Consider the following 27,186-nt stretch of genomic DNA (forward strand, 5'->3'; position numbering starts at 1 on the left):
GAGAGAACCACACGTTTTCCCAAACAAACGCGCTGAGGGTCCCTGAGGAGCCGGAAGGGGCCGGGGCGGCGGTGGGAGGGTCTGAGAGGTAGGGGCGGGGAACCAGAGGTCTGCTTTCCTCCGCGCCCCCGCGCTCCCGCGGCCTCTGCTGCTGCTAATGGCCTGGCTCGGCTCCTGCCTGGCGCGCACCGAGCTAGGTGCACTCCCGCTGGCGCCCCTGGAGCCTCCAGCGCCCAGGAAGGAGGAAGGGAAAAGGGACGGGTCGGGCCGGGAGCTGAGCCGGGAGGGGCTGGACCAACCGCTCAACTTCCTCCTTGGGCCCCTCCCTGCCGGGCTCGCGGGCGAGCTTCGGTCGAGCGGCGCTGGCGGAGGACCGCGGTGCCGGGGAGGGGGCGGGCGGCGGGCGAGCGTGCGCGCAGCCCACGTGACCCCACTTCCCACCCTGCTCCACGCCCCCAGGTCCGGAGGCGGGGGCGGCCGATCCAATCCGGGGCCGGACTTCGGGGCGGGGCTGCCGCCCGCGAGTGCCGGAGAGCCACCTGAGCCGAGCCCGGAGGACGCCGTCGCTCCCCGCGGTCCGAGTCCGGCGCGCCGCGATGGGCCGGGGGAGCCGAGCGTCCGCCCTGCTGGGCGCGCTGCCGCTGCCGCTGCTGCTGCTGCTGCCGCTGCTGCTGCTACCGCCGTCTCCCTCTCGGGCGCTCACCCCTCGGATCAGCCTGCCTCTCGGTGAGTGCTGGCCGACCCCGCGGAGGACGCGGGCGGGGGTCTGGAGGAGGGGAGGGGGCCGGAGAGGTGGCTCTGGCGGAGGTGGTGGTGACAAAGGAGAGGGAAGGGGAGGGGGGTCTGTCGGAGGCTTGGGGTCCATGAGGAGCCCTCCTCCTTCCAGCACGCTGCCGGGAGGGAGGGAGGAGAGGGGAGCTGTGGAGCCGCAGGTCTCTGTCTTCCATTCTTTTAATGGGCAGGGAGGGGGTCTTTGGGCCCCTCCTTCGCCCCCTGGTACGGCGCCCTTTCGGCGGTGACGCTGCCCCCATGTCGCCCACCCCCGGTGCTGGCTTCCCGCTGGTCCGCCTGTACATCTGCTTGTCTTTGATGCTGACCAGAGCCAGCCGCGGTGCCGCCCCCGGAGGGCGGCTTGGGGTGGAGGGGCCCTTGATGCCGTCCGGTAAACACTGGGGTTCTGGTGTTACAGCAAGTCAGAGCAGGACTCGGGAACCGCGGCGGGTGCCCCATTCTCCCTCCGCCTGTTCATTCTAGCGGGCTGGCTCAGCTTGCACCCCCTGCCCAGACGTGGTGGGATACCCCCAGGGCCTGGAAGCCACCGTAGGACCCCCTCCCCGGAGTCACCCGGGAGCACCATCCTCCTTGGCCAGGTCCCCTGTCTGGTGCTCACATCTGCTTCTGTGGCGCCCTCCACTCTTCGCGATCCTTACTTCCCCTTTCGTCTGGTTGCTGTTCCAACTCTTTGAAATCAGAGGCACCTGGATTCCAATCCCATTTCTGCTACTGCCACTTCTTCCCATGCCCCTGTTTGCTCATCCATAAAATGGGCACTGTTACTGGATTTTTTGCGTGGCTATCTTGGAGATTTCATGAGACTAGGCAACATATATGGGTGCCCAACAGATGTTGTTTCTCCAAGCTGTTCAACTTGTTGGTTGTCATACTGAGTGAATTCAGATAAAGGATGTATAAATTAGAGTTTACAAATCAAAACTGTACCAGGCTTCCTTGTTTTTACAGCGTCTCCACTTCTAAAAGCATTTCATTTACTGGGACTTCCCTGGTTGTCCAGTGGGTAAGACTCAAGAGTTTCCAATGCGGGTGGGGGCAGGGGCGGGTTCGATCCCTGGTCAGGGAAGTAAGATCCCACATGCCTTTCAGTGTGGCCAAAAAAAAAAATTTTTTTTTTTAAAAGCATTCCATTTACAATAAGAAAGAGGAGCAGAATCGGTCCTTAAAGTAAGTCCGGGCCACTGGGGAAACCCTGTCTGAAACATTGCAGGATAGTACTGAGATGATGCCCTGAGTTCAAATCCTGCCTCTGCCACTAAGTAACCGTGTGACCTTGAGCAAGCTGCTTAACCTCTTTGGGGCTTCATTTCCTCATCTGTAAAACAGGGATAATGATAACACCCACCTCAGAATTGAGATGATTAAATCAGCTTCTGTTTGAAAAGTCCTTCGGACAGGGCTTGGTACATAAAACCTGCTCCATCAGTGTTAGCTATCATATTGATTGCCACGCATTAGCATGGGCTTTGACACATCCTGCCCAGAGCCCGGGTGATTCTGCCCCTGAGGTGGGGGGTGGCAGTGCTGGGGCGTTAGTTTGACCACAGTCCGTTGAACGCTCCAGCTGGGTGACTGAGGCTCGCAGGTGTATCCGGATCCAGGCCTGCTGCCTCGCTGCTCTCACTCTTGAGGCTACCACTCCCTTTGCCCTCAAACTCTCTCAGCTTTGCGAGATGGTGAGATGAGGAGGGGGGCAAAGGCTCTGATGGGCTACTTCTGGCCCTGGGAAAGCTGGGCTGGCTCAGGGGGTGTGTCAACTGTAGCAGGTATTGTGTCCACCTCTGAAGCTGGCCGGGGACCACTCATAGGATGACAGACAGAGAGGGAAGGCAAGGCAGAGAGGGGAGCTGTGAGGAGGAACTGAGAGGGCCTGCTTCCTGAGAGCGGCTGGAACACTTGGTTGTTAACTACCCACACCGAAGGCCTGGCCCACTTCCGCACGTCCGACACCGTGGCCAGGCTGTAGTGCAGGCTTGTGTCACATGCCAGCACCCCTTGCACAGGTCAGTTTGGTGCTGTGGTGTGGATGTCTGTGTACTCCCACAAGTCGTGTGGTAAAATCCTAACCCCCCTAAAAGAAGACACTCAGGCTCACCTGTGAGAACTGTGCAGGCACGCGCGTTTGGTGAGGCACAGAGGCGGCCAGCTGAGGGGCCGAGGGCCTGAGATGCCGTTCATAGACTCTGCTTTCCAAGCTGTGGAGCCTCGAGAAAGAGGTTTTCCACTGTGTGCTTGAAGCTGGGTCTATGCACAGGGGTCCTCTTTTTCTTTTTTTCTTTTAATTAGTTTATTTAATAGGCTGCACCAGGTCTCAGCTGCAGCATGCAGGGTCTTCAGTCTTTGTTGTGGCATGCAGGGTCTTTAGTCGCAGCTTGTGGGATCTAGTTCCCTGACCAGGTAGGGAACCCAGATCCCCAGCATTGGGAGCATGCAGTCTTAGCCCCCGGGCCACCAGGGCAGTCCCACCAAAGCCCTGGCATCGTTTGGCAGCACCTGAGCACGTGAGTGTGAGTATCTACACTTTGCTGAGCTGCACTGCACCCAGAGTGTTCATCTCCCTGGCTTCGCTCCAGGTCCTGAATCCCCACTGCCCCGCTGCAGTCTACATGCACGTCTCCCAGCCGCTGGGAGCCCCAGAGGGGAATGCCCTGGGGACCGATCGGGTGCACCCTCAGAGCGTGGCCTGAAGCGGTTTCCTGTCTCATCCCTGGGGGCTCATTAGATATTCCTGGCAGTGAGCCCATGCTGGGCAGGCCTGGGGTGACCATGGGACTTGGAGCCCCAGGCCCCTCCCTCATGGAGAACACACCCTTCTTCCTGCCACCTGCCCTCCTATTCTGAATTCCTACCGAAACTCCCCAAAGGCCTGGGGTGCCTAGGGCGAATGGCCTGTGTCTGGTTTAAAGCAAAATCCTTACAAGTCTGTGTCTGTGCTCTCTGTATGGAGCCCTCATTGCTGTTGATCAGCAGCAAATGCCTGGGGCCATCAGAAGGGGGTGCCCCACTTGTCTCACCCCGTGAACAGGAGGTGGGGGAGGAGGGCTGGGGGCTCCAGGGTCAGCTCGGGCCGCAGAGGCCTCAAGAGGAAGTCTCTTGTCCGTGTGAAAGGAATGCTTCAAAGAAAAGTGTGGAAACTTGGTTCTATTGCATCAGAGACTGTGTGGTCAGGAGAGAGGCTTTGCAGTGATCAGGAACAGGAGAGATGCAGACTGGAAACAGGGCCCCGGGTGTGCAGTGCCATCCAGCCTGGCCATGTGGGCAGAAACAAAACAACCTGCTCCTCTGCTTGTGAAAGTCACATTGGGTCCCCTTATTTGGGCAATTAAAGGAGCTATGAATCCCCCCCACCGCCCCCTCCCCAGCGGCCTCAGAAGTGCCTGGCTGGAAAACTCTGGACACAGTGTTTCCAATCTAGATTGCACAGAAACCCATAAGTCTGCAAACTTCAGTCAACAAAACCCCATTGAGCAGAGAGGACATGGCGGTGGCCTGAATCAGCTGTTTGTCCTCTGACCTCAAGCGGGCACCCGAGGTCATGGCTGCCCTGAGAAGTCCCATGAAAGCCGCTTGCTTTCTTTCTTTTTGGCCAGGCCACTTGGCTTCAGGGACCCTTAGTTCCCTGACCAGGAATTGAACCCAGGCCCTCAGCAATGAGAGCATAGAGTCCTAACCACTGCACCACCAGGAAATTCCCCAAGCTGCTTTCAAAGTTTTTTTCCTGGCTGGTTCCTGGCCTCCCTCCTTGAAGTGGCCTCAACTTGAAGGTGAACATTTGTCTTCAGCTCTATCTGGTGGGCTGGCGTCTCCGTGGCCCCTCTGCGCCCAGCTGTAACTGTGGGGCTAACAGCCAACTGACTGCACAAGCTGGGGCCAGCGCCTGCCTTCCGCAGGCCTGATTTCACATTGACAAGATGGGAATAATAATAGCAGGACCCACCTCTCTTGGTTCTGAGAGGATTACGTGAAATAATGTATGTAAAGTGTTTGGCCTGGTGCCTGGCACGTGCTCCGTCCTCAGTAAGAGGTAGCGGCTTCTGTTCTCTGTGGTGACAATCTCTGCCTGCCTTGCTGGGTGAGGTTATTTGCATCAGTTTGGTCGATACAGTCTGAGCGCTGGCTGTCTACAGGCCCTCTGCTTGCTGCTAAGATGATCTGGCCTGGGAATGAAATAGTGCAGACCCCCTGCTTTCCCCGGGGGTAGGAGAACAAGCAAGTCCATCCTTTCCACACACCTCCCCCCACCACCACCCTAGGGCTGATCGGAGGCCATCCCGCAGGGTCCTGCTTAACTCAGTCCACTTTTCAAGTGCTCCTGGTTCAGCTCTTTCAAAGTCCTCCTCTGCCCCAAAACCTGGTCTGCCTGGGGCTGGACCACACCTCTCCCTCCTCCCTGCCCCTCGGTGCTTCCACTCTGCCCTCTGAATAACCCATATTTTTCTGGGTGTTGAAATGCCCGTGTGCCAGCCCAGCAAAAAAAAACAACTCTGAGGTTGCGTAACTTGGGCCACAGCTGGATACACCTGCATGTTCATCTCCCACATGGAAGGGGGGGATGGCTCGGGGCCTGGAGAGAAAGCTGGACTCAGGGCACATCTGTCACTCTTTCCTTTGTCCGCTTCTTAGGACTTGTAAGCCCACTCCCCCATCCCTGGGTGCTTAGGATTGGAAGAGCAGCTTCTCATGTGGTCCTTGAATAAGTAATAGGTTGTGTGTTTCCATCGGTGAAAAAACTACTGAGGTCACTGCTTAGATTGGACAAAGGAGCCAACTGATGCCCTGTTGGCCCAGCCATCAGGAAATAGGGTACACTCAGCAGATTCCTAGGGGATTCCCAGGTGGTGCTAGTGGTAAAGAACCTACCTGCCAATGCAGGAGACATGGATTTGATGATGATCAAATCCATGATCAGAAAGATCCCCTGGAGGAGGGCATGGCAACCCACTCCAGTATTCTTGCCTGGAGAATCCTGTGTACAGAGGAGTCTGGCGGGCTACAGTCCACAGGGTTGCAAAGAGTCAGACATGACTGAGGTGACTTAGCAAGCAAGCAAGGAGCAGATTTGGCCAGGAATGTGGTTCCCTGGAGACTGGGGCAAATGTCTCAGCCAGATGTTTGTGCAACAGGTTAGAGCCAGCTTGGAGATAGATCTTTGTCTGGCCTCCAGGTGTTTTAGAAAATTTTTATTTAGTCAGCGGTATTTAAAACTCAGGAAATTTTCTATAAAAGTCCAGATTTCCAGCTCATCTGAAGACCTGTTGAGACTTGGTCCTTGTTCCATTGAGCAGTGAGGGTCTGGGTGAAGCAGCAGCTACCCCTTCAGAGGGGTGCCTGCCTGTAGGAAGCTGCACCCCCATCCGTCCCCCTTGTCCCCTTAGTGGGCTTCAAGGTGGCCAGGGGCAAAAGTGAGGACGTGGGGGAGAGGCATGGGTAAGGCTGATCCTAACTGTTGGTGGCTCCTAATCTGGGAGCTTGTCACTTCCATGGACTACATTTTTTTTTTTTGGACTTCTCAGCAGCCCTGCAAAGGGGCTTCGTCCCAGAAAAGGCAGGTTATCTTGTCTGGCTGGTCAGTGATAAAAGTCAGGACTCACACATGTCTTCGGACTCGTTTCTAGTCCGTGGCCTTCCCTGCCTCTCTGCAGTGCTTTCAGCTGTCATGCTTCCCTCTGGACCCTGGGATCCCAGGACTGAGCTTTTGGGGAGGGGACAGGGAGGGGCTGTGCTCCTCAGACATACTCTCGAGAATGTGAGGCTTCAGGACCTCTGGACTGCCCCTTTTGAATCTGATGTCCATCCCTTGCCCAGAGCACCCCAAACTGGGACTTGGGACCCTGTGAATCGTTCATTCAATCAACAAATGTTTATTGAACAACTCCTTGGAACTCACCTGGTGATACAGATACTGGATACAAATAATAAGATAGCCCTTTTTTTTTTTTTTTAGGGCCACTTTGTTTTTATTTATTTGTTTATTTTGGTGTGCTAGGTCCTTGTTGTGGCATGAGGGCTGTCTTGTTGTAGCACATGGGCTCGGTTACCCTGTGGCCTGTGGAATCTTCCCGGACCAGGGATCGAACCCGAGTCCCCTGCATCACAAGGCGGATTCTCAGCCACTGGACCACCAGGGAAGTCTCAGTAAGACAGTTTTGATCCTCAAGGATCCAAGCTTGGTGAGGGAGACAGGCATCAGAGGCCCATCGTTGTCAGACAGTGTGGCCAGTGCAGAGCCAGAAGTGTGAACAGGAAGTGATGGGTGCACAGAGAAGGGCCCTTGCCCAGCCGGGGATTCAGGAAGACCTCCTGGAGGAGGTGAAACCTGGCTGAGTCTCAGAGGATGAGTAGGAGTTAGTCAAAAGGAAGAGCATTCCAGGTAGGGGGACTGCCTGGGTGAAGGCTGGGGAGGAGAAATAGGACCCTGAGTTGCAGTTAGCTCTCCTGAAATGGGAGGGGGACGTGGCATGAACTGGTGAGTTAGGGGCCGAGGCTTTGGGTCACAGGACAGTGACAGTTCCCAGCAGCAGGGCAGGGGGCAGGGGCCAGCTGGCAGCTGCCCCAGTGGTCCAGGTGAGAGAGGGGGGCGGCCGGTGTAGGCCTGAGGTAGTGAGGGTGGTGAGGGGAGCAGACCTTGATGGCGTTGAGGAGGGGACTTGTCAGGATGTGACCGTGGACCAGATGTCCATGGTGAGAGAAAGGGAGACAGGAAGTGCGCCTCCTGGCTTTTCAGCCTGCTGAGCGATGCCCCACAGACACACAAGATCCCAAGTCGAGGAGTGGTCTGGGAAGGGGTGGAGGCGGGAAGGCGCCCATGGAGGGTCTCCGCATCATGGGGTCTGGCTTGCCCTGGATGAAGAAGCTGGGGAGTCACCAGTGTCCAGGACATTGAAACAGAATGAATGTGTGGCCCAAGGTCCAAAGGCCCAACCCCAGGGAACAAGAAGGTTCAAGAGCAGAAAGGCTGGAGAGGCTGGAGGTGATCTGTAACACTGACTCTGGAGCTGGTAGCCCAAGTTCGAATCTCAGCTCCACCACTCTTCCTAACTGCATTACTAAGGGCATGTCAGTTCACGTGCGCTTTGGTTCTCTCCCTTGCAAAAAGCAGATGGTAATTCCTACCTCACAGCGACCCGGCCAGGATGCCCGGCAGCAGCCCTTTTATTTAGAGTGCTGAGTCAGCGCTTGAGGGATGAGGCCCAGGAGGAGGATGAGGAGACATGAGGAGACCACCGCCCCCCACCCCCGCCCCAGCCTCCCCAGCCAAGGCCGGCGTGGCAGACACTCAGGGACCCCCTCCAGGCCCTGCCCCTTGGCACCGGGGTTTGGCAGGGAGGCAATGCCCAGGCCCGGTGAGTGTGGGGCTGGTTAAGGCCTGACTCCGGTCAGGGAGTAAGTGGGAGGTGAGGAGTGGAGACGGCTCTGGGTGGCTCTTCTCAGGAGTTGGTCTGAGAAGGCGAGGAGGGAAGCACACAGGCGTCTGGGATGAGAGATGGAGGTTGATGACCCAGGACTTGGTTTCTGAGGAGATGAGGGGCACTGGGGTGAACGGTGGGAAGTTGAGGCTGTTTATGCCTGAAAGCCCCAGCTTCCTCAGAAAAGGGGGGGTTCTGAGAGGAGGAGAGTGGGGGTATGGGCCTCAGCAGAGAGGGGACAGCCAGCCCCTTAAGCAGAGGGCTGCAGGAGCTGACCTTGGTCCTGGGTGGGGTAGGTGGGGGTCAGGCTCTCAAGACGATGGCTGCTCATGACAGGTCCTGGGTTAAGACTGTGCTGGCCAGATGAACAGAAGGAGGGGGTGTCTGTAAGGGACTGGGGGCCGCCTAGGGGTGGCAGGAGCAGTTGGCCGGCTTGGAGCAGCAGCGAGCCAGGAGCCAGGCTTTTCCTGAGTGTGCCTGCCCCTTCCAGGCTGGGTTCCCTCGATTTCTTTCTATCTTTCTTGGTGACTTCAGTCCGTAGGAAGCACTTCCGGCACGTAGCCCCCTTCCCCCACCACGAGTGACCCTTCCCTGTCTGGTCTGGGGACTCTGCCCTGGCACCGGGGCTGGTGACAGCAGAGTTGGCGCGCCGCCCGCAGCCCGTCGCGCCTGCGCGGCGCTGGGCCGTGTGAAAGGAGGACACGACATGCAGGTCGGTGCTGAGTCAGCGCTCCCGGCCAGGAGGGCGGTGCTCCGGCTGGCGCAGGTGGGTCCAAGGGTCCCTCTCGTGTGACTCCCTGCGGAAGAGGTGCTCCAGCAGAGCCTCTCTCAGGGGCTCTCTTGCCTGGGGCCCAGACAGACCCCTCTCTGGGGACCTTGGGATTCAAGCTGACGGGTAGCCAGCCGCCCACCCCCCCCCCCCCCACCCTGGACTGAGCCAGAAGACAGCAACTTCCGGGCTCTGACTCCACAGGGAAGCTGATGTCTTCTGGCTCAGTCCTGCTGGGGCCTGTGGAGGGCAGACTGCTAAGGCCAGGTCAGCGTCCGCTGTGGCCCCCCCACCCTGCAGCCACAGTGCAGGGAAAGGTGGGGTGGGGCTCTGAGTCACGGGGGCCTGCCGCAGCGCCTGACTGGCAGGGTGGGGACTGCCCCGGGGTGGGGACGGAGCTGAGCCCTGTTCCCGGCTCACCCCGGACAGCTCCAGGCTTCCGGCTGAGTCACGGCCCAGGGTAGGAACTCCAGTTGAGGCTGGGGGCTGAGCTGTCACCGCATCACTTCCGGCTGAGAGCGCCAGTCCCGAGGGTGTGGAAGTGGGGGCCCTGCAGGTAGCCCTGACAAGCCCAAGCTGCACTCCCCCGCCCAGGCCAGCCCCCATCTCACCATCTTGGAGCCCTGGAGAAGCCACTGGCTCAGGCTGGCCCTAGGCTGGATGGGAAGGTTTCATCCCACCTGGGAGAACCAGCCACAGCTTCAGGCAGCCCGACCTTCTCTGCACCGGACTAACCCGCTGGGCAGAGGACGTGGAGGGTGTCTGAGCAGCACAGGACACTCTCTGCCACACACAGGGCAGGGCAGATGCTAAGACTGACCCTGTGCCCCAGCACTTGGGAAGCTGAGTGCATAAACACCCTCCCCCCTTCAGTCACCTCTGCAGATGGCACCCCGGAGCGAAGGCTCAAGCACGGACAAGCCCTGCAGTAGGGTGTATACACACACAGACATACGCATACACACACAGGCAAGCTCAGGCAGGAACTCCACTCAGAACACCACTGAGTAGGAACCAGAGCGCGCGCACGCACACACACACACACACACCACACGGGCCTGTGACCCCAGGCCCTGTCTGAGCCCACGCCCTCTGCTTGGCTGTGAGACCCTCGCTGGCTCGGCACAGGCCGAGGTTAGAGGCGCCCAATTGCGGACCAGGGAAGCCCAGCTCTTCCAAACAGCCCTGCTTCTCTGGCAGCTCTCGCCAGGCTGGATTTTCCTGCAGGGCTTTCTGATTTTGTTTTTGATCTGCTGGAGTGTTGATCATGCGCCAGACACTGTGCCAACACCGTGATAACGTGTGCAAAGTTGTTTTGAGCGAAGCTTTCAGTAAATGTGGGTTATTACATGTATTACTATTTACGTGTCTAATCTCATTTCTTGTAACTACCCTGAGAGGCAAGGTGCTATTATCCTCATTTCACAGATAAAGAAAACAGGGTGCCTAGATTTGAAGTGTGGAGAAGGCAATGGCACCCCACTCCAGTGCTCTTGCCTGGAAAATCCCATGGATGGAGGAGCCTGGTAGGCTGCAGTCCATGGGGTCGCTAGGAGTCGGACACGACTGAGCGACTTCCCTTTCACTTTTCACTTTCATGCATTGGAAGGAAATGGCAACCCACTCCAGTATTCTTGCCCGGAGAATCCCAGGGACAGGGGAGCCTGGTGGGCTGCCGTCTGTGGGGTCGCACAGAGTCGGACATGACTGAAGCGACTTAGCAAAAGCGGCAGCAGATTTGAAGTGGCTGGTCCTAGTGGCACACAGACAGTAAGTAACAGAGGCAGGAGTTGAGCCCAGGTCTCTGAGTCTGTGCTGTTTATTTATTTGGCAGTGCTGGGTTTCAGTTGCAGCATGTAGGAATCTAGTCCTCTGACCAGGGATCGAACCCAGGCCCCCTGCATTGGAAGCACGGAGTCTTAGCCACGGACCACCTGCGAAGTCCTTCTGAGTCTGTGCTTTTAACTTCTGGCTTGCTGACACTCCCAGCTGGCAAGCGAGCCCCACTGACTGACCCTGGTGAAGGCCACAGGGCAAGAGGGATTGTGGATGGGCAGGCCTTCAGGATACCGTGGTGCTTTGAGAGACGTGGGGCGGAGGGAGTGAGGGACAGGATCCCCAGAATGGGAATGCATGTGAGAGGACCCCTCACCTGCTTCTTCAAGGTGTTTTCTGTCCTGTGGCGCTTGCATTGACTCCCAGTATGACGAAGGAGGTGTGGGGGCTCCTGGGCAGCTGGTGAGTTTGGAGGGCGGGGCTGGACCAGGGCTGGGCAGCTGGCGCCTCGGCTGCCCCTCCCACCTGGCTGTGACCCTTGGCAAGTCTCCCCGCCCCCCATGCCCCCAGGCCTGAGCAAGGCTGAGCTGCCACCTGGACTAAAGCTTATCTCTGACCTTTGGCATTCCTGTGTGTGGACAGATTCCAAGAGCAGCCTCTGCCCAGGCTTACGGGGACCTGCCGCCTCGGTAGAAATGCGCCTCCTCTGTAGGCAGATAAGCCCTCACTGTCAGGAAACTGGAGCGCTGTGAAAGGATGAGGAGGGGGCTTCCCTGGTGGTCTACTGGTTAAGAATCTGCCTGCCAATGCAGGGGACATGGGTTCGATCCCTGGTCTGTAAAAATTCCACATGGCTCGGGGCAACTGAGCCTGTGCGCAGGACTACTGAAGCCTGTGCGCTCTAAGAGCCTGTGCTCTGCAGCAAGAAATCTTGGTCTGTGAGAAGCCTGTGCATTGCAACTAGAGAATACCCCCGCTCACTGCACCTGGAGAAAGCCCACACGGCAGCGAAGACCCAGTGCAGCCGGAAACTAATTAATTAAAAATAAATAAAAAGTACTAAAATAAAAGACGCGGGACTGCAGTGGCCATTTGCTCTGGCCTCACTGACTCCTTGTGAGCCCGCTGTGAGTTTTCTTTTCATTATCCCCATTATGAGAAAACTCCAGTTTGGTGAGATGGCATCTACCCTGCCCTACAAACATGGTGCTTCTCAAAGTGTGCTCCGTGAGCCTCCTACTTCAGAATCCCCTGGGAGATTCAAAACCTTGCATGTTCTCAGGCCCCATCACGGGCCAGCATCGTCAGAGTCTTCAGGGTCAGCTCGTGGATCTAGAGTGTAGGTCTTCCAGGTAGTTTTGCTGCAGTTTGCAGACAGGAGTCCAGGGAGGAGACCTCCTGAGTTGGCCTTCCATCACACTTCCTTTTTTTTTTTTCTTTTAAATTGGAGTATAGTTGCTTTACAGTGTTGTTAATTTCTGCTGTACAACAAAGTCAATCAGCTATATGTGTACACAGACCCTTCCCTCTTGGACCTCCCACCCACCTCCAGTCCCACCCCTGGAAGTCATCGCTGAGCACTGAGCTGGGCTCCTTGTGCTACACAGCGGCTTCCCATGGTTATCTGTTTTATACACGGTAGTGTATATATGTCAGTCCCAATCTCCCGAGTCATCCCACCACCCTCAGTTCAGTCATTTCAGCTCAGTCGTGTCTGACTCTTTGCCACCTCATGGACTGCAGCACGCCAGACTTCTCTGTCCATCACCAACTCCCGGAGCTTGCTCAAACTCATGTCCATCGAGTCGGTGATGCCATCCAACCATCTCATCCTCTATCGTCCCCTTCTTGCCTTCAATCTTTCCCAGCATCAGCGTCTTTTCCAATGAGTCAGTTCTTCACATCAGGTGGCCAGAGTATTGGAGCTTCAGCTTCAGCCCTTCCAATGAATATTCAAGACTGATTTCCTTTAGGATTAACTGGTTTGATCTCCTTGCAGTCCGAGGAACTCTCAAGAGTCGTTTCCAACATGACAGTTCAAAAGCATGAATTCTTCAGTGCTCAGCTTTCTTTATAGTCCAACTCTCACATCCATACATGACCACTGGAAAAACAATAGCCTTGACTAGATGGACCTTTGTTGGCACAGTAATGTCTCTGCTTTTTAATATGCTGTCTAGGTTGGTCATAGCTTTTCTTCCAAGGAACAAGTGTCTTTTAATTTCATGGCTGCAGTCACCATCTGCAGTGATTTTGGAGCCCAAGAAAATAGTCTGTCACTGTTTCCATTGTTTGCCTGTCTATCCCACCACCCTACCCCTGTCAACACATTTGTTTGCCTCTCTGTTACAGCCCTGCAAATAGGTACATCTGTACCATTTTTTCTAGACTCCACATGTATGTGTTAGTACATTATATTTTTCTCTTTTCTTCACTCCGTATGACAGACTCTTGCTGCGGGGCTTTGTGTAAATTGCTTACTGATCCTGAGTTTCAATTTCCTCATTTGTAACCTGGGGCTAGCAGCAGTTTCTATCTCACAGGACCGTCATGGGTACCCAGGGACTTAATAAGTACAACATGTTGACCCAACACTTTCCTTGGGGCATCTGTGGTGGCCAAGCAGAGGGGTCTCTTGGTTGAGGGGAAGGGGAGGGGGATGGTTCTTCCCAGAGCAGAATGCAAAATGACCAGGCTGTTTGTTCCAAAAGGCTGACCAGCTCATCAGCTCAAAGTACAAGCAACATAATTGGGCCTCAATTATGTGTTGGGTTTTATGGTTGGGAAAAGTAGGGGGTTAGTGCTGGAAACTTTCCTTGGGCCTGCCAGCATATCCTTGTGTGTGTGTGTGTGTCTGTGTCTGTGTCTGTGTGTGTATGCGCACACGCAGTGCGCCAGGCAGTATGTGGAATCTTAGTTCCCTGACCAGGGATCGAACCCACACCCCCTGCATTGGGAACTCGAAGTCTTAACGACTGGACTACCAGAGAAGTCCCCCTTCCAGTGCGTAGAGTGCTAAGAGAAGTGATGAGGAGTTGGGAATTTGAGGCAAAAGACTTGGAATCTAGTGTGATTCCAATCTGAATGTAAGAGTTGAGAGAGGCCTTAACTTCTCCAGACCACAGCTGCCCTCTGTGGTTCCTGCAGCAGAGTTCAGGCTCTGGACAGTGGGCAGGACTCTGCCCTGTGAGTTGCCAGCTGCCCTCTGTGGCTCCTGCAGCAGAGTTCAGGCTCTGGACAGTGGGCAGGACTCTGCCCTGTGAGTTGCCACTGCAGCCTGTGTTTCTGCTCTGGTTCTAGACTGACAAGCCTCCTAGTTGCAGATTCCCTCATAGATTCCCACACTGGTACCTGGTAATACTGCCTTCTCGCATCAGGAGACCTTGTGACGAAACAACAGCCTTGGGAACTCCATCATTCCTATTTGCTAGAGGGATTTCCCATTAGATGTGCTGGGGAGTCCTACTGAAGGGCTTCCTTCAGCATGAACAGCCAGGTAAAAAGCCTGGCTCCCCCAAAAAAGGCTGGTATGTGTTCTTCCTCTTGAACAGTGAGGACAAAGTAACCTGATTTTCCTTTTCTTTTTGGCCACTGGGAGGCTCAACATTAAATGCAGAGCCCATGTCTGGTAGCTGCCTGAGGACCTTATGACCTGTTGATGTGAACCCGTCCTTCCTATCTGGTTTAGATGCTTTCTTCAGATTTTTTTTCCCCCTCTGCTCCTGATTTTTAGCATTTATATTTCACTACCTTCTTTTCTTCATGTTTCCTTGCCCTTTGTGGAACCAGGCTAGGGGTATGTAAAAATGCTCACCCTGTAAACACACATGAAGCTGTCTTCACAACTGCTTCGTTGGCATGCTGCTTTTTTTTTTTGCTTCCTCAGCTTCATGAAACTGTTAGAGTGATTGCAGTCGACTGGTCAGTTACGAGATGCTTGGGATTGGGCACGGTGGCTGCTTTTTGCTTGTTTTTCTTTTCTTATCAGCTGCTTAGAATTTTTTAAATGATTTCCCTCCAAATCCACCAGTCACTGAGGGCATAGGCGGTACCCTGGTGGATAGATATGTGTGTTTATCTTCTTCTTCCTTTCCTTCTAATTTATTTCTTTAACATTGCACAAGTGTAACCTATAGAATCAAAAAATGATAACCAATGCAAAGGGAAAAAAATAACCTAGAATTCTACCAGGATACCACTTTTCAGTATTTTGTGATTCATCCTTCTTGACTGTTTTTCCCCATGTTTATGTTTTTCCCACAAAAAAATAGAATCTAACTATGTATAGTGTTTTTTCATTTTCATTTAATAGTAGATAACTAGAATCTTTCCTTGTTATTATATATTCTACAACAATGAAAGATACTTGAAATTTATATGATATATACATGCACATAGTATTTTTTTTTTTAAGCATAGAAAGACTTATTGTGAAAAGCAGTAATTGCCTCAGTCTTCCCCAGCCGCAGGCCTGGGTAAAAGGGGCAATTTTAATCATTTAGACTTCTTGTTACAGAGTGGTTCCCTCCACTTAAATAAAATGTTTACTCCACGATTTCTTGGTTTATTGGATTTACTGACTTGCCCCTAAGAAAAGTAAAGGTTTCCATCACTTCCATCACCCTTCCCTACTTCCTCCAAGCATTGTCTGCCTCTATATTTGGTTACCTTTGCAATTTAAAATGTAAGTAATATGCTTAAGCCTCAAGTTCTTGTTCTACAAACCATAGTCTCTTGTGGCCCTTATTCTCAGAGGCCCTTCCTCTCAGAGGAAGATATGGAGATGGCATTTTCCTTGATTTCCTTTCACCCCCAGCATCACAGTGCTTGTCTGGTGTACATTCAAGTTTCTGAGGTCAAGGTTATTAGCATTTACATTCGGTTTAATAACCATAAATCGCCCGTGAGTGACACGAAGCAGTGCTGAGACCTGAAGTTTGGCTCCCCGTGTTTGCATTCCTCTGTGACTCGTGATCGCTGCTGCCCACGGGAGTGGGCTGTGCTTACAAGTCCTTCTCTTTGGGTCTAATGGCACTCAGAGGAGAATGTTAAAGAGACTTTCGTTTCTTACATTCTGTTAGATGCTCAAAATCCATCACTTTCTATTTCAGTTCACTTAATATTTTGACCATGCCTTTCTTAGATAACTTTGCTTATTTGTCCGGAGTTGCTAATACAACAGCATTTTACCAGCTGCATAGTATTCCGGCATAGAAAGTGTTGAGATTTATTTTCACCCAGCCCCCTGTGGTTGGATTTGAGGTGATTTCAGTCTTTCATTAACATGAATGGTGCTGTAACTAATGTTCTTTGACATTCATCATTGTGCGTTTGTTTCATACATAATGTTTGAGAATCCGGGAGTGCTGCTTCCCCTAAATCTGACTGCCGGTCCCATGCACCCACTCCCTTGCTGATCTACCTTCAACCGCATCAGTCTGTTCTAGAGGTTGATGCAAGAGCGTTCTCAGGGGAGGAGTGGCCCCCAGGTAATGTCCATCATCCTCTCTCCAGGCTCTGAAAAGCGACCATTCCTCAGATTTGAAGCTGAAAACGTCTTCAACTACACATCCTTCCTGCTGAGCAAGGATGGCAGGACTGTGTACGTGGGCGCTCGAGAGGCCCTCTTGGCACTCAACAGCAGCGTCAGCTTCCTGCCAGGCGGGGAGTACCAGGAGGTCAGATGATGCTCAGGGCTAGGCTGGGTGGACGGTGCCGGTGGGTGGCTGGGTGGGGGGTGGAACTTCTGGGCCCCAGGATGATGCAAATGGGGGAGGGGTGAAGAAACGGGAGGCGGAGCCTCTGCTCCCAGGGGGAGGGGCAAAGACACGGGAGGCGGAGCCTCTGCTCCTAGGTGCACACTGACCTTCCCCTTTCTGGTTCCCCAGCTGCTGTGGCGCGCAGATGCAGAGAGAAAGAAGCAGTGCAGTTTCAAGGGCAAAAACCCAGAGGTGAGCCAGCACCTAGAGGTGACCTGGGCTGAAGGAGGGCTGGAGGTGGTAGGTCTGGGCCCAGGATGGAGGCCGGAGGTGGGAGCAGATGCTGCCAGCTGTGGTGGAAAGGACATGGGCTTCTGAGATGGCCAGACCTGTGTTTGTGTCTCGACCCTGTACGTATTATCTCTGTGACCTCGGACAAATGGATTTGCCTCTCCAAGCCTTAGTAAAATGGGGGTAAGGATGGATGTCTCACTGGACTTACCACGAGGATTCAGTGAGCTAATACATATGATAAGGGCCAAACAGAGGTCAGCTTCCAGCAGGAGCAGTGATTGGGTGGGGGTGGGAGTCTGTCCCTTTGAGGATGGTGCTTGATGTGGCAGGCCTGACATACCCTAGCTTGGTTTTGGCCAGACCAATGAGTGGGGACCGGTCAGCCCAGAGTTCTTTGGGAAGACTCCCCACCATTCCCAGAGGCCTCCTGGTCCTGAGTGCAGTGGGGGGCAGCTAAGGTGAAGGCAAAAGACACAAATCTTGGGGTCAAGACACAAGTTCAGGGAATTTCATGGGGTCCAGTGGTTAGGACTCCTAATCCCTGGTCGGGTAACTAAAATCCCATAAGCCAAGTGGCATGACCCACCCCCGACACACACACACACACACACCAAATTTTTTTTTAAGACACAGGTTCAAGCCCTGACTGGTTTTGATTTCTTTTATTCAGAAGAAATGTGTTAAGTACTTACTCTGTGCCTGGGTGCTTTGAGACACTGGTTATTATCGTTGTTGTTGTTGAATCACAAAGTTGTGTCCGACTCTTTGCAACCCTATGAACTGCTGCACACCAGGCTTCTCTGTCCATCACTGTCTCCCTGAGTTTCCTCAAATTCATGTCCACTGAGACAGTGATAACATCCAACCATCTCATCCTCTGTTGCCCCCTTCTCCTCTTGCCCTCAGTCTTTCCTAGCATCAGGGTCTTTTCCAGTGAATTGACTCGTCACATCAGGTGACCAAAGTATTGGAGCTTCAGCATCAGTCCTTTCAATGAATATTCAGGGTTGATTTCCTTTAGGATTGACTGGTTTGATCTCCTGATTATTATATCATTGTGAAAAAGAAGAAATCAGTCTTGTTTTAAGGGTGGTCAGGTTACACTTCCTTTAGAAAAAGTGACATTTGAGCCAAGATTAAGAGGAGGGGTGAGGGGTTTGATGTGGAGAAAGAACAGGACTGTGGATGTCACTCTGAGTGAGGTATTTGGGGAACCACTGGCAGGCTGAGCAGAGCAGTGGCGTGGTCCAGTGTGGGTTTTCAGAAAGTCGCTCTAACTACCGTGGTGGGGAGCGGGCTCCTGGGGCAAGGTTAGAGGGAGACCAGTGAGGAGCGAAAGGGGATGGTGGCCCGGACCAGCGTTGGACCAAGAAAGGGAGCGAGACGTCTCGGTCAGATCCTGGATGTATCTTGAAGACGGAGCCATCAGGATTTCCGGATGGGAGAACCAGGGTGGGGGTGGTATAAGAGGGGGGTCGAGGATGCTGTGAGGTCTGGGGCCTGAGAAGATGGAGTTGGTGTCTATGAAAGCGGGGAGACCCCAGAGGAGGGAGTTTTGGGGGAACAGTCAGAAGCTCAGGAGATGCCTGTTAGGACACCCTCTCAGAGGCAATCCGTGAGTCTGGAGTCCAGGGTTCAGGGCTGTGTGTTTCCTTCTGTTCTGGGCTCAACTTCCTCACCAGGTTGGGATAAGACAGCTCAAAGGGGAGATGCTTTGTGCCTTCACCCCAGACTGAAGTGAAGTTTCCTAGTCACAGAGCTAGCTGATCCCCAAGGTCCCCTCCTACACACACATATGCACACATGTGCACGGTCCTCCGTCTCCTCTGCTCCAGGAGGCACTGCCCCTTGGGTCTGGTGGGGGTGCTCAGTGGCCCCCCCTGGTGGCCTGTCTGTGCCTTTCATCCTCCTCCTTCCTCCAGCGGGACTGTCAAAACTACATCAAGATTCTCCTGCCACTCAACAGCAGCCACTTGATCGCCTGCGGCACGGAGGCCTTCAGCCCTGCGTGCACCTACATTGTGAGTGCCCTTCTGCACCCCGGGCCGGCCCCCGGCTGGCCCAGGAAGTAGCCCTCTTTCTGCCCCCAGGGAACTGGTCTGTAGCACTGACCCCTGGTGAAGGGCAGGGCCCTGGTGGGAGGCTTCTGGGAGGTCAAGGGCCCTGAGAGCCTGGGGACCCTGCCCAGCCCTGATGGGTGGGTTTCCCTGCAGGGTGCGGGGAGAAGACGGACCTATAGGATTCCCCGGGCACAAGATCCTGGCTGACCCACGATCACACCCTCTCACTTCCTCCAGCTCTCGCTTAGTCCTGCCCAGCCCATCTCATCCACCCTCCTCATCACACACACGCCCTTGTGTTTCTGCCCTTTGCACAACTTTGTGGAGGGTGGCATTTTCAGGGCGTGAGTCGGAGCAGCCAGGTTCCGAGTCAGACGTTCCTGGGTTTGAACCACATCACTGTCCTTTCCTGGCTCACGTCGCCTGTCTGAGCCTCTTCTCTGCCCCGTGGGCCAGCCACTGTGAGGGGTCATGGCAAGGCGCTGCAGGGACTGTGCCCCAGAGGCCAGGATCGGGAGGAGGCCCTTGGACCACTGCCCTCGCTCTGGACACCTCCCTGCTCTTCCGCCAAGCTCGCTCACTCCCCGGTGTGGCCCTGACCTCCCTGTTCTGCTCCCCTGCAGGACGTGGAGAACTTCACGCTCGCACAGGACAAGCAGGGCAACATCCTCCTGGAAGATGGCAAGGGCCGTTGTCCTTTTGACCCCAATTTCAAGTCCACGGCCCTAGTGATTGGTGAGTGAGGGGCGGGGCAGGCAGGGGGGCCCTGGTCGTTGGTGCCGTGCTGGCTCCCAGGGGTGCGGCGACCCCAGGCGGCTTTCAGTTTGGCTCTTCTTAGTTCTTATTCCCTCCGCTGTTCTCCTCAAGCAAGAAGGGCCGCACTCAGGTCACTGTGGGCCCTGAGCGGGAAGGGGCTGTGCCCAGGGCCCATTCCCATGGGAAATGTTCTCTTGGCAGATGGCGAGCTGTACACGGGAACAGTCAGCAGCTTCCAGGGGAGTGACCCGACCATCTCCAGGAGCCAAAGCCTCCGCCCCATCAAGACTGAGACCTCCCTCAACTGGCTGCAAGGTGAAATCCTCCCGCCGCCCACCCAGTGGGCAGTCCCCAGGCCCCAGGGAGGGGGCCCTGTCCCCCCAGCAGGGCCAGAGAGCAGAGTCTCGCCTGTCTGGGATCGCTGGGCTGATGGTGCTCCCCACTGGCCCCCCCACAGACCCAGCGTTTATGGCCTCAGCCTACATTCCCGAGAGCCTGGGCAGCTCGGAAGGGGACGATGACAAGATCTACTTCTTCTTCAGAGAGATTGGCCAGGAGTTGGAATTCTTTGAGAACACCATGGTGTCCCGCATCGCCCGTATCTGCAAGGTGAGGGGGCTGGGCCACCCTAGAGGCCCCACGTCTGTGGCCTTCTGTCCTCCAGAAGGAACGGCTTGGCTACTGGCATTTCTCTTTTTTTCTTGAATTTTTGGCTGAGCTACACCTTCAGTGCTTCCCGGGCTCTTCTCTAGTTGTGCTGAGCGGGAGCTTTTTCTCTAGTTGAGGTGCACGGGCTTCTCACTGCAGTGGCTTCTCTTGTTGCAGAGCCCAGGCTGAACGTGCAGCTCAGTAGTTGTGGTGCACGGGCTTAGTTGCCCTGCGACCTGTGGGACCTTCCTGGACCAGGGATCAAATCCATGTCCCTTACATTGGCTGGCAGATTCATAACCACTGGACCACCAGAGAAGTCCTCTCTTAAGTTAAAATGTCTGTTTTTTTCTTATTTAAAAGAAACGTGAAAACATAGCAAAGTATACACAAAAATCACAAGATAAAGAGGCAGCTTGGTATGGTGATTAAGAGTGTCGACGCTGGAGCCCAGCTGCCTGGGTTCAAACCCTGCGGGTGATGTGATCTTGGGCAATTTCCTTGCTGAGAAATCTGTTTCAGTTCCCGCCTCTGTTCAGCATGTAGGGTGCTTGGAAATGTGCTGAGCAACCACTAGATGGTGACTGTCGGTGTTAAAATCTCATCCTTCCACAAGAAGTGACCACTGTTAACAATTTAGAATGTTCCTTGCTAATCTTTATACTTTTGCCCATATGTAAAGACTTACATATTTGTCTTGTGTAAAACCATGTGCAAACAAAGAGACACTGTAATGCAACTCTTTAGCCTCCCTTTCTGCTCAGCAGTAAATCGTGACGTCTTTTCATGTTTGTAGACAGATTCCCTTCGTCCTTTTTCTGGCTCCTTGCAGTTAGGGAAGCACTGTCATTTACCTGGCCAGCCTTCTGGCAAGGGGGGACTGAAGGCTGCCACTTCAAGTCTTTTTTTTTTTAATTTATTGTTTATGTGAAATTTAGATCTAGCCGGAGGCGTGCTCTCTCTCTCTCTCTCTCTCTCTATGTATATATACACATAAATACACACATATATTGGCCATGGGATGCAACATGTGGGATCTTAGTTCCCTCATCAGGGATTGAACCAGCGTCCCCTGCACTGGAAGCATAGGGTCTTAACCACTGGACCACCAGGGAAGTCCCCTGTCTTCTTGATTTGAGATGAGCTCAGGCCTGGTGTTGTGTCTGTCGGGCCCTTCCTGGTGTCTGGGGAGGGGAAGCGAGGAGCCGTCCCTGAGCCCAGCCCCTCTCCCCCTGGTGCAGGGCAACGAAGCCCTGTCTTCTTGATTTGAGATGAGCTCAGGCCTGGTGTTGTGTCCGTCGGGCCCTTCCTGGTGTCTGGGGAGGGGAAGCGAGGAGCCGTCCCCTGAGCCCAGCCCCTCTCCCTGGTGCAGGGCGACGAAGGGGGCGGGCGCGTCCTGCAGCAGCGCTGGACGTCCTTCCTGAAGGCACAGCTGCTGTGCCTGCGGCCCGACGACGGCTTCCCGTTCAACGTGCTACAGGACATGTTCACGCTGACGCCCCGCCCCGAGGACTGGCCTGACACCCTCTTCTACGGGGTCTTCACATCCCAGTGGTGCGCCCCCCGGGACCTAGCTGGGAACAGGCCGGGTGAGGGGTGCGTGGCTGGCCTCACTGTGAACCCCAAGGCTCCTGGGGCTCATTCAGCCAACTTCCTCGGTAGGAACGGGGGGACCACGGAGGGCTCTGCCGTCTGTGTCTTCACCATGAAGGACGTGCAGTCCACCTTCAACGGCTTCTACAAGGAGGTGAACCGAGAGACGCAACAGTGGTACACAGTGACCCACCCAGTACCCTCGCCCCGGCCAGGCGCGGTGAGTGCTGCTCCCTGCCGCAGGGCAGCGTGCTGGGAGGACGGGTCCACACCCCGTGCTGGGCTTGCTTGCTTTCTCTAAGCCTGTTGTCTCATCTTGAAAGTGGGGGCAGAACCCAGGGCTGCTTGTCTTTGCAAGTTCGACGTGACCGTGGACATCAGGATGGCAGTGGGCTGGGCAGGGCGGTCCCATCAGAGCGCTGCCTGCAGCATGCCTCTCTCCCACTCCACCGTGAGCTCCTTGTTGAGTGGCTGGCCGTGGGCAAATGGTCCTCTCTTCTTTCCCTCCAGCCTCATGGGCTTCTCACAAAGCAGACCTTGAGACAAGGATATGGGTGCTGGCAGTTTCTAGGGGAGCTACTCCCCGGAAGCAGCAAAGAGGGGACAGGATTGTGGAGGGAGGGGCGGAGCCAAGAAAGCGGGGCTCGCCACACTGCTGCTGCTGTGGGTGCCTGGAGCTGAGGCCCCGGGGCCCTGGGAGGCTATGTGGAGTATATCTCAGCGTTGTCCCACTGGGGTGTTTGTTACCAACTGCTGGGCCTCAGTGATTGAGGGTCACTCTGGGGTGTTAATTCTTGGAGCTGCTACAGAGAATGCCCCAGGGCAGAGAGAATCAGGAACCCTTGTGCCGTCACTCAGTCGTGTCCGACTCTTTGTGACCCCATGGACTGTAGCCTGCCAGACTCCTCTGTCCATGGGGATTCTCCAGGCAAGAATACTGGAGTGGGTTGCCATGCCCTCTTCCAGGGGATCTTCCTGACCCAACGACTTGAACTGGGGTCTCCTGCATTGCAGGCGGATTCTTTAACACCTGAGCTATCAGGGAAGCCCAGGAAGCCTCTGGCGATACGGCAGACTAACTGCAGACGCCCTTGTGGCCCCTACACTGGGACACCTTGCTCAGCCAGGGCTTCTTGAGAAAGGAACTCTGTCACTTCCTGCTGAAAGGATGCTACAGGAGCAGAAAGTGCGGTCATGCCCAGGGGAGGGGGTGGGGGAAGGATGGGCAGGAAGGAGAGGTGGTTGGTGGGCAGAGATGGGGAAACCCTGGCAGCCAGGGCCCACGGCCCCACAGCCTTAGACCTGCAGAGAAGCGTGTCGGCTCCACAGAACTGGAGAGCCATGCTGTGGCCTGGCTTCTGAGGGTGGGGGAGTCCCTGCTGTCCACTGGGGAGGCAGGGCGTGGCAATCCCAGCGGGATCTGTAGAACACCCATCCTGCTGGCCACCCCAATGCCGCCCATCTCAAACCAACGCCTTCTCCTTCAGTGCATCACCAATAGTGCCCGGGAGAGGAAGATCAATTCGTCACTGCAGCTCCCTGACCGCGTGCTGAACTTCCTCAAGGACCACTTCCTGATGGACGGACAGGTCCGCGGCCGCATGTTGCTGCTGCAGCCCCAGGCTCGCTACCAGCATGTGACTGTCCACCGCGTGCTGGCCCTGAACCGCACCTACGACGTCCTTTTCCTGGGCACTGGTGCGTGCCCACTGCAGGCGGGCTGGGGGTCGAGGGGGCATGGGCGGCAGGCTCTTCACAGGGCCTGAGCAATGTCCTTATCGCAGGTGACGGCTGGGTGCACAAGGCGGTGAGCGTGGGCACCGCGGTGCACATCATTGAAGAGCTCCAGGTCTTCCTGGCAGGACAGCCCGTGCGGAACCTGCAACTGGACGCCGACAGGGTGAGCAGAGAGGGAGTACAGAGGGGAGTCTGGGCAGTGGGCTTGGGGTGCCCTGCCCTCCTGCCCCAGTCGGGTGGAAAGATCCAGGCTCCGACAGGAGCTGTCGGAATGTGGGGGGAGGGGCAGGTGCTTGAGAAGCGGCTCCCAGGAGGTGGCTTTGTGGGGCACTGGAGCCGGGTGTAGCTGTGGGAGCCGGGGCCTGCCTCCCATGCTGCGTGTCTCTTGCAGGGATTGCTGTACGCTGCCTCACACTCGAGCGTAGTCAAGGTGCCTGTGGCCAACTGCAGCCTGTACCAGAGCTGCAGGGACTGCCTCCTGGCCCGGGACCCCTACTGCGCTTGGAGCGGCTGGAGGTGTGCGTCCGTCAGCCTCTACCAACCAGAGGTGGCCGTCAGGTAAGAGCTCGTTCGGGCCCCTTCCCCTTGTCCCTCCTGGCGCACCTGCCTCCAAGTGTCTCTGCTTTAGACCCTCTGTGGAATCACCACACAGCCTCATTTGTGTCCGCTGTCTGGGCATCATTTTTTTTTTAATCATTGTATTTATTTATTTTTGACTATGCTGGGTCTTTGTTGCTATGCAGGCTTTGCCCTAGTTGTGGCGAGTGGGGGCTACTCTAATTGCAGTGCACAGGCTTCTCCTTGCAGTGGCTTCTCTTGCTGGGGAGCATGGGCTCTAGAGTGTGGGCTTCAGTACAGCTCTCAGGCTCTAGAGCACAGGCTCAGGAGTTGTGGTGCACAGGTTGCTTCGCAGTAGGTGAGACGTTCCTGGATCAGGGATTGAAGCCGATATCTCCTGCATCGGCAGGTGGATTCTTCACCACTGAGCCAGCCACCAGGGAAGCCCTGGGGATAATTATTAATCAGCTCCCTTCCTGACTCTCAAAAGAGTTGTAACTCAGACAGTAAATTATGTTTGTCTTACCCATCTGTAAAGCAGGGACAGGATTGGGTAGTTAGTATAAAATGTCATAGCTGTGAAAAGATTTGCTGGAGAATGTGAATTGGCACATGAATGTAGTTAAATAACAGAAAATAAGGGCTCCATAACAATCCATTAACAGACCCATTAAGGGACTTCCTGGTGGTCCAGTGGTTAGAACTCTGCTCTTCCACTGAAGGGGACGAGGGTTTATTCCCTGACCAGGAAACTAAGATCCCGAAAGTGGCGTGGCCAAAAACAAACCAATTAAAAATTGTTTTCAGAATAACTTATTTTGTTTAAGAAAACTTAGACAATAGAGATAAGCACAAACAAAATAAAAACTATCCAAATTTTACAACCTAGAGAGACTTAGATTTAATATATATCCTCCCAGATTTTTCCAAATATGTGTAATATGAACAAAAATACTTTTTTTTAAAAAAACTAAAAAAAAAAAGTTTGGCTGCAGTTGGTCTTTGATCTTTGTTGTGACATGTGGGATCTAGTTTCCAGACCAGGGATCAAGCCCAGGCCCCCTGCATTGGAAGCTCAGGGTCTTAACCACTGGAGTATGAGGGAAGTCCCAAATACATACATTTTAAGTAAAAATTGGATCTGTCCTATTTGTAGTGTCTATACTTCACTCAAGGGCATACCTGTTTCCAGTTTTATATTTTAAAACATCACGTGTGTGTGTGTACACATATGTATACCTGAAGGGACACTCCAAAAAATACCACCTTTATTGTTGAATAGGTAATTGCGTTTTTTTAAATTATATTTTAGCTCCATAAAGTTTTGTTTTGTTTTTAATACTTATGTATTTATTTGGTTATTCTGAGTCTTAGTTGCAGCATGTGGGATCTAATACCCTGACCAGGGATGGAACCTGGGCTCCCTGCATTGGGAGCTCGGACTCTTAGCCATTGGACTACCAGGGAAGCCTCTGATTGTGACTTTTGTAATATTCGGTTGAGTTTGTGCTTGATTGAGTTCTGTGTTTTCCAAAATTAAATCAGTGCCTGTGCTTTGCTTTAAAAGAGACAGATATATGTTAATACGTACAGATTTGGCTGCCCTTCCAGACGTTCTCTAGGGACTCACTCTGCTTTTGTGATTAAGGAATTATCACAGCAACTTTAATATGAAGTAAATACTGTGTAGACAGAGGAGATGCCAGCTCTGTCTACAGAGCCTGTGGGCTGGGGAGTTGCGAAGGGACGCCGCCTGCCTTTCACCCCTGCCTTGGTCCTGGTCGTCCCTGAGCCCTTCCCCAGGCCTACATCTGCAGGGCTGTGTGACAGTGCGTACTGCACGGAGGAGGATGGGGGCAGATGCAGGCTGTTGGGGTTTCCTGGCCCATCCCAGACTCTCTTTGGTCCCCAGGCCATGGATCCAGGACATCGAGGGGGTCAGTGCCAAGAACGCCTGCAGCCCTTCCAAGATCCGGGCGTTTGTACCAAAGGGTAAGGTCCCCACCAAAAGGTGGCGGAAAGGCAAGGGCCAAGTCTGCCTGGCAGGCTCCTCCAGCCACTGATGGGCGTAAATGCCTTTCCTCACTTGCTCATCCCTCTGGCCCCGGAAGCAGGGTCCTGGCAAGTGAGACCCACAGTCCCCAAAGTCCCCAAGCTGCCCTTATAGCCACGAGGTGCACAGCCTGGAGGGAGGTGTGTGAGTGAGCCTGGGGCGAGCGGAGACACCAGCCCCCTTGACCGGGAACTGTGCCTCTTCTGCCTGCAGGTGAGAAGCCCTGTGAGCAGGTTCATTTCCAGCCCCACACGGTGAACACCTTGGCCTGCCCGCTCCTGTCCAACCTGGCGACCCGGTTCTGGCTGCACAATGGGGCCCCCATCAATGCCTCGGCCTCCTTCCGCGTGCTGGCCACCGGGGACCTGCTGCTGGTGGGCAGCCAGCAGGAGCTGGGGCTGTTCCAGTGCTGGTCGCTGGAGGGAGGCATCCAACAGCTGGAGGCCAGCTACTGCCCGAAGGTGGTGGAGGATGAGGCGGCTGGCAGTGAGGACCGGAGCATCATCATCAACACGTCTCGGGTGAGCGCACCGGCGGGCGGCAAGGCCAGCTGGCGCATGGACAAGTCGTACTGGACGGAGTTCCTGGTGATGTGTGTGCTCTTCGTGTTCGCCGTGGTGCTCCTCATCTTATTCTTCCTCTACCGGCATCGCGGCGGCATGAAGGTCTTCCTGAAGCAGGGGGAGTGTGCCAGTGTGCACCCCAAGACCCGCCCAGTGGTGCTGCCGCCTGAGACCCAGCCACTCAACGGCGTGGGCCCCCCTAGCACCCCGCTGGACCACCAAGGCTACCAGGCCCTGTTGGACAGCTTCCAGAGGTCCCGCGTCTTCACGGAGTCAGAGAAGAGGCCACTGAGCGTCCAGGACAGCTTTGTGGAGGTGTCCCCGACATGTCCCCGGCCCCGGGTCCGCCTGGGCTCTGAGATCCGGGACTCGGTAGTGTGAGAGCAGACTTCTGGAGGCGGCCCCCTCTGGGGCCCCCGCGTGCTCAGAGCCGGTTGGCTGGACCTCTGCTCCTCCTTGTGGAAGAAGCCGCGGTGTCCAGC

At 54.9% G+C, this 27,186-nt stretch overlaps 1 protein-coding gene across 1 annotated transcript; it reads left to right on the forward strand.

Annotated features, from left to right (window-relative positions):
- The first annotated feature begins 457 nt into the window (after positions 1-457).
- SEMA4B (sema domain, immunoglobulin domain (Ig), transmembrane domain (TM) and short cytoplasmic domain, (semaphorin) 4B) lies at positions 458-27,186 on the forward strand. Its single transcript, XM_010841043.1, has 14 exons — positions 458-726; positions 16,258-16,421; positions 16,632-16,694; positions 18,659-18,757; positions 19,420-19,531; positions 19,754-19,867; positions 20,010-20,161; positions 21,573-21,754; positions 21,863-22,013; positions 23,281-23,491; positions 23,578-23,693; positions 23,922-24,088; positions 26,001-26,080; positions 26,355-27,186. Exons 1-14 carry the CDS (start codon positions 597-599, stop codon positions 27,083-27,085), a joined length of 2,472 nt encoding a protein of 823 aa, XP_010839345.1. The 5' UTR covers positions 458-596; the 3' UTR covers positions 27,086-27,186.

The sequence above is a fragment of the Bison bison genome, unplaced genomic scaffold (assembly GCF_000754665.1).
Source record: "Bison bison bison isolate TAMUID 2011002044 unplaced genomic scaffold, Bison_UMD1.0 scf7180017864155, whole genome shotgun sequence".
Lineage (NCBI taxonomy): Eukaryota > Metazoa > Chordata > Mammalia > Artiodactyla > Bovidae > Bison > Bison bison.

Bases quoted from the DNA above. Each gene is read 5' to 3' on its own strand.
- SEMA4B (XM_010841043.1), top strand. From the start codon at position 597: ATGGGCCGGGGGAGCCGAGCGTCCGCCCTGCTGGGCGCGCTGCCGCTG. The intron at 20,162-21,572 runs GTGAGGGGGCTG...TCCCTGGTGCAG, and splicing joins GCATCGCCCGTATCTGCAAG to GGCGACGAAGGGGGCGGGCG. The intron at 21,755-21,862 runs GTGCGCCCCCCG...CTTCCTCGGTAG, and splicing joins GGGGTCTTCACATCCCAGTG to GAACGGGGGGACCACGGAGG.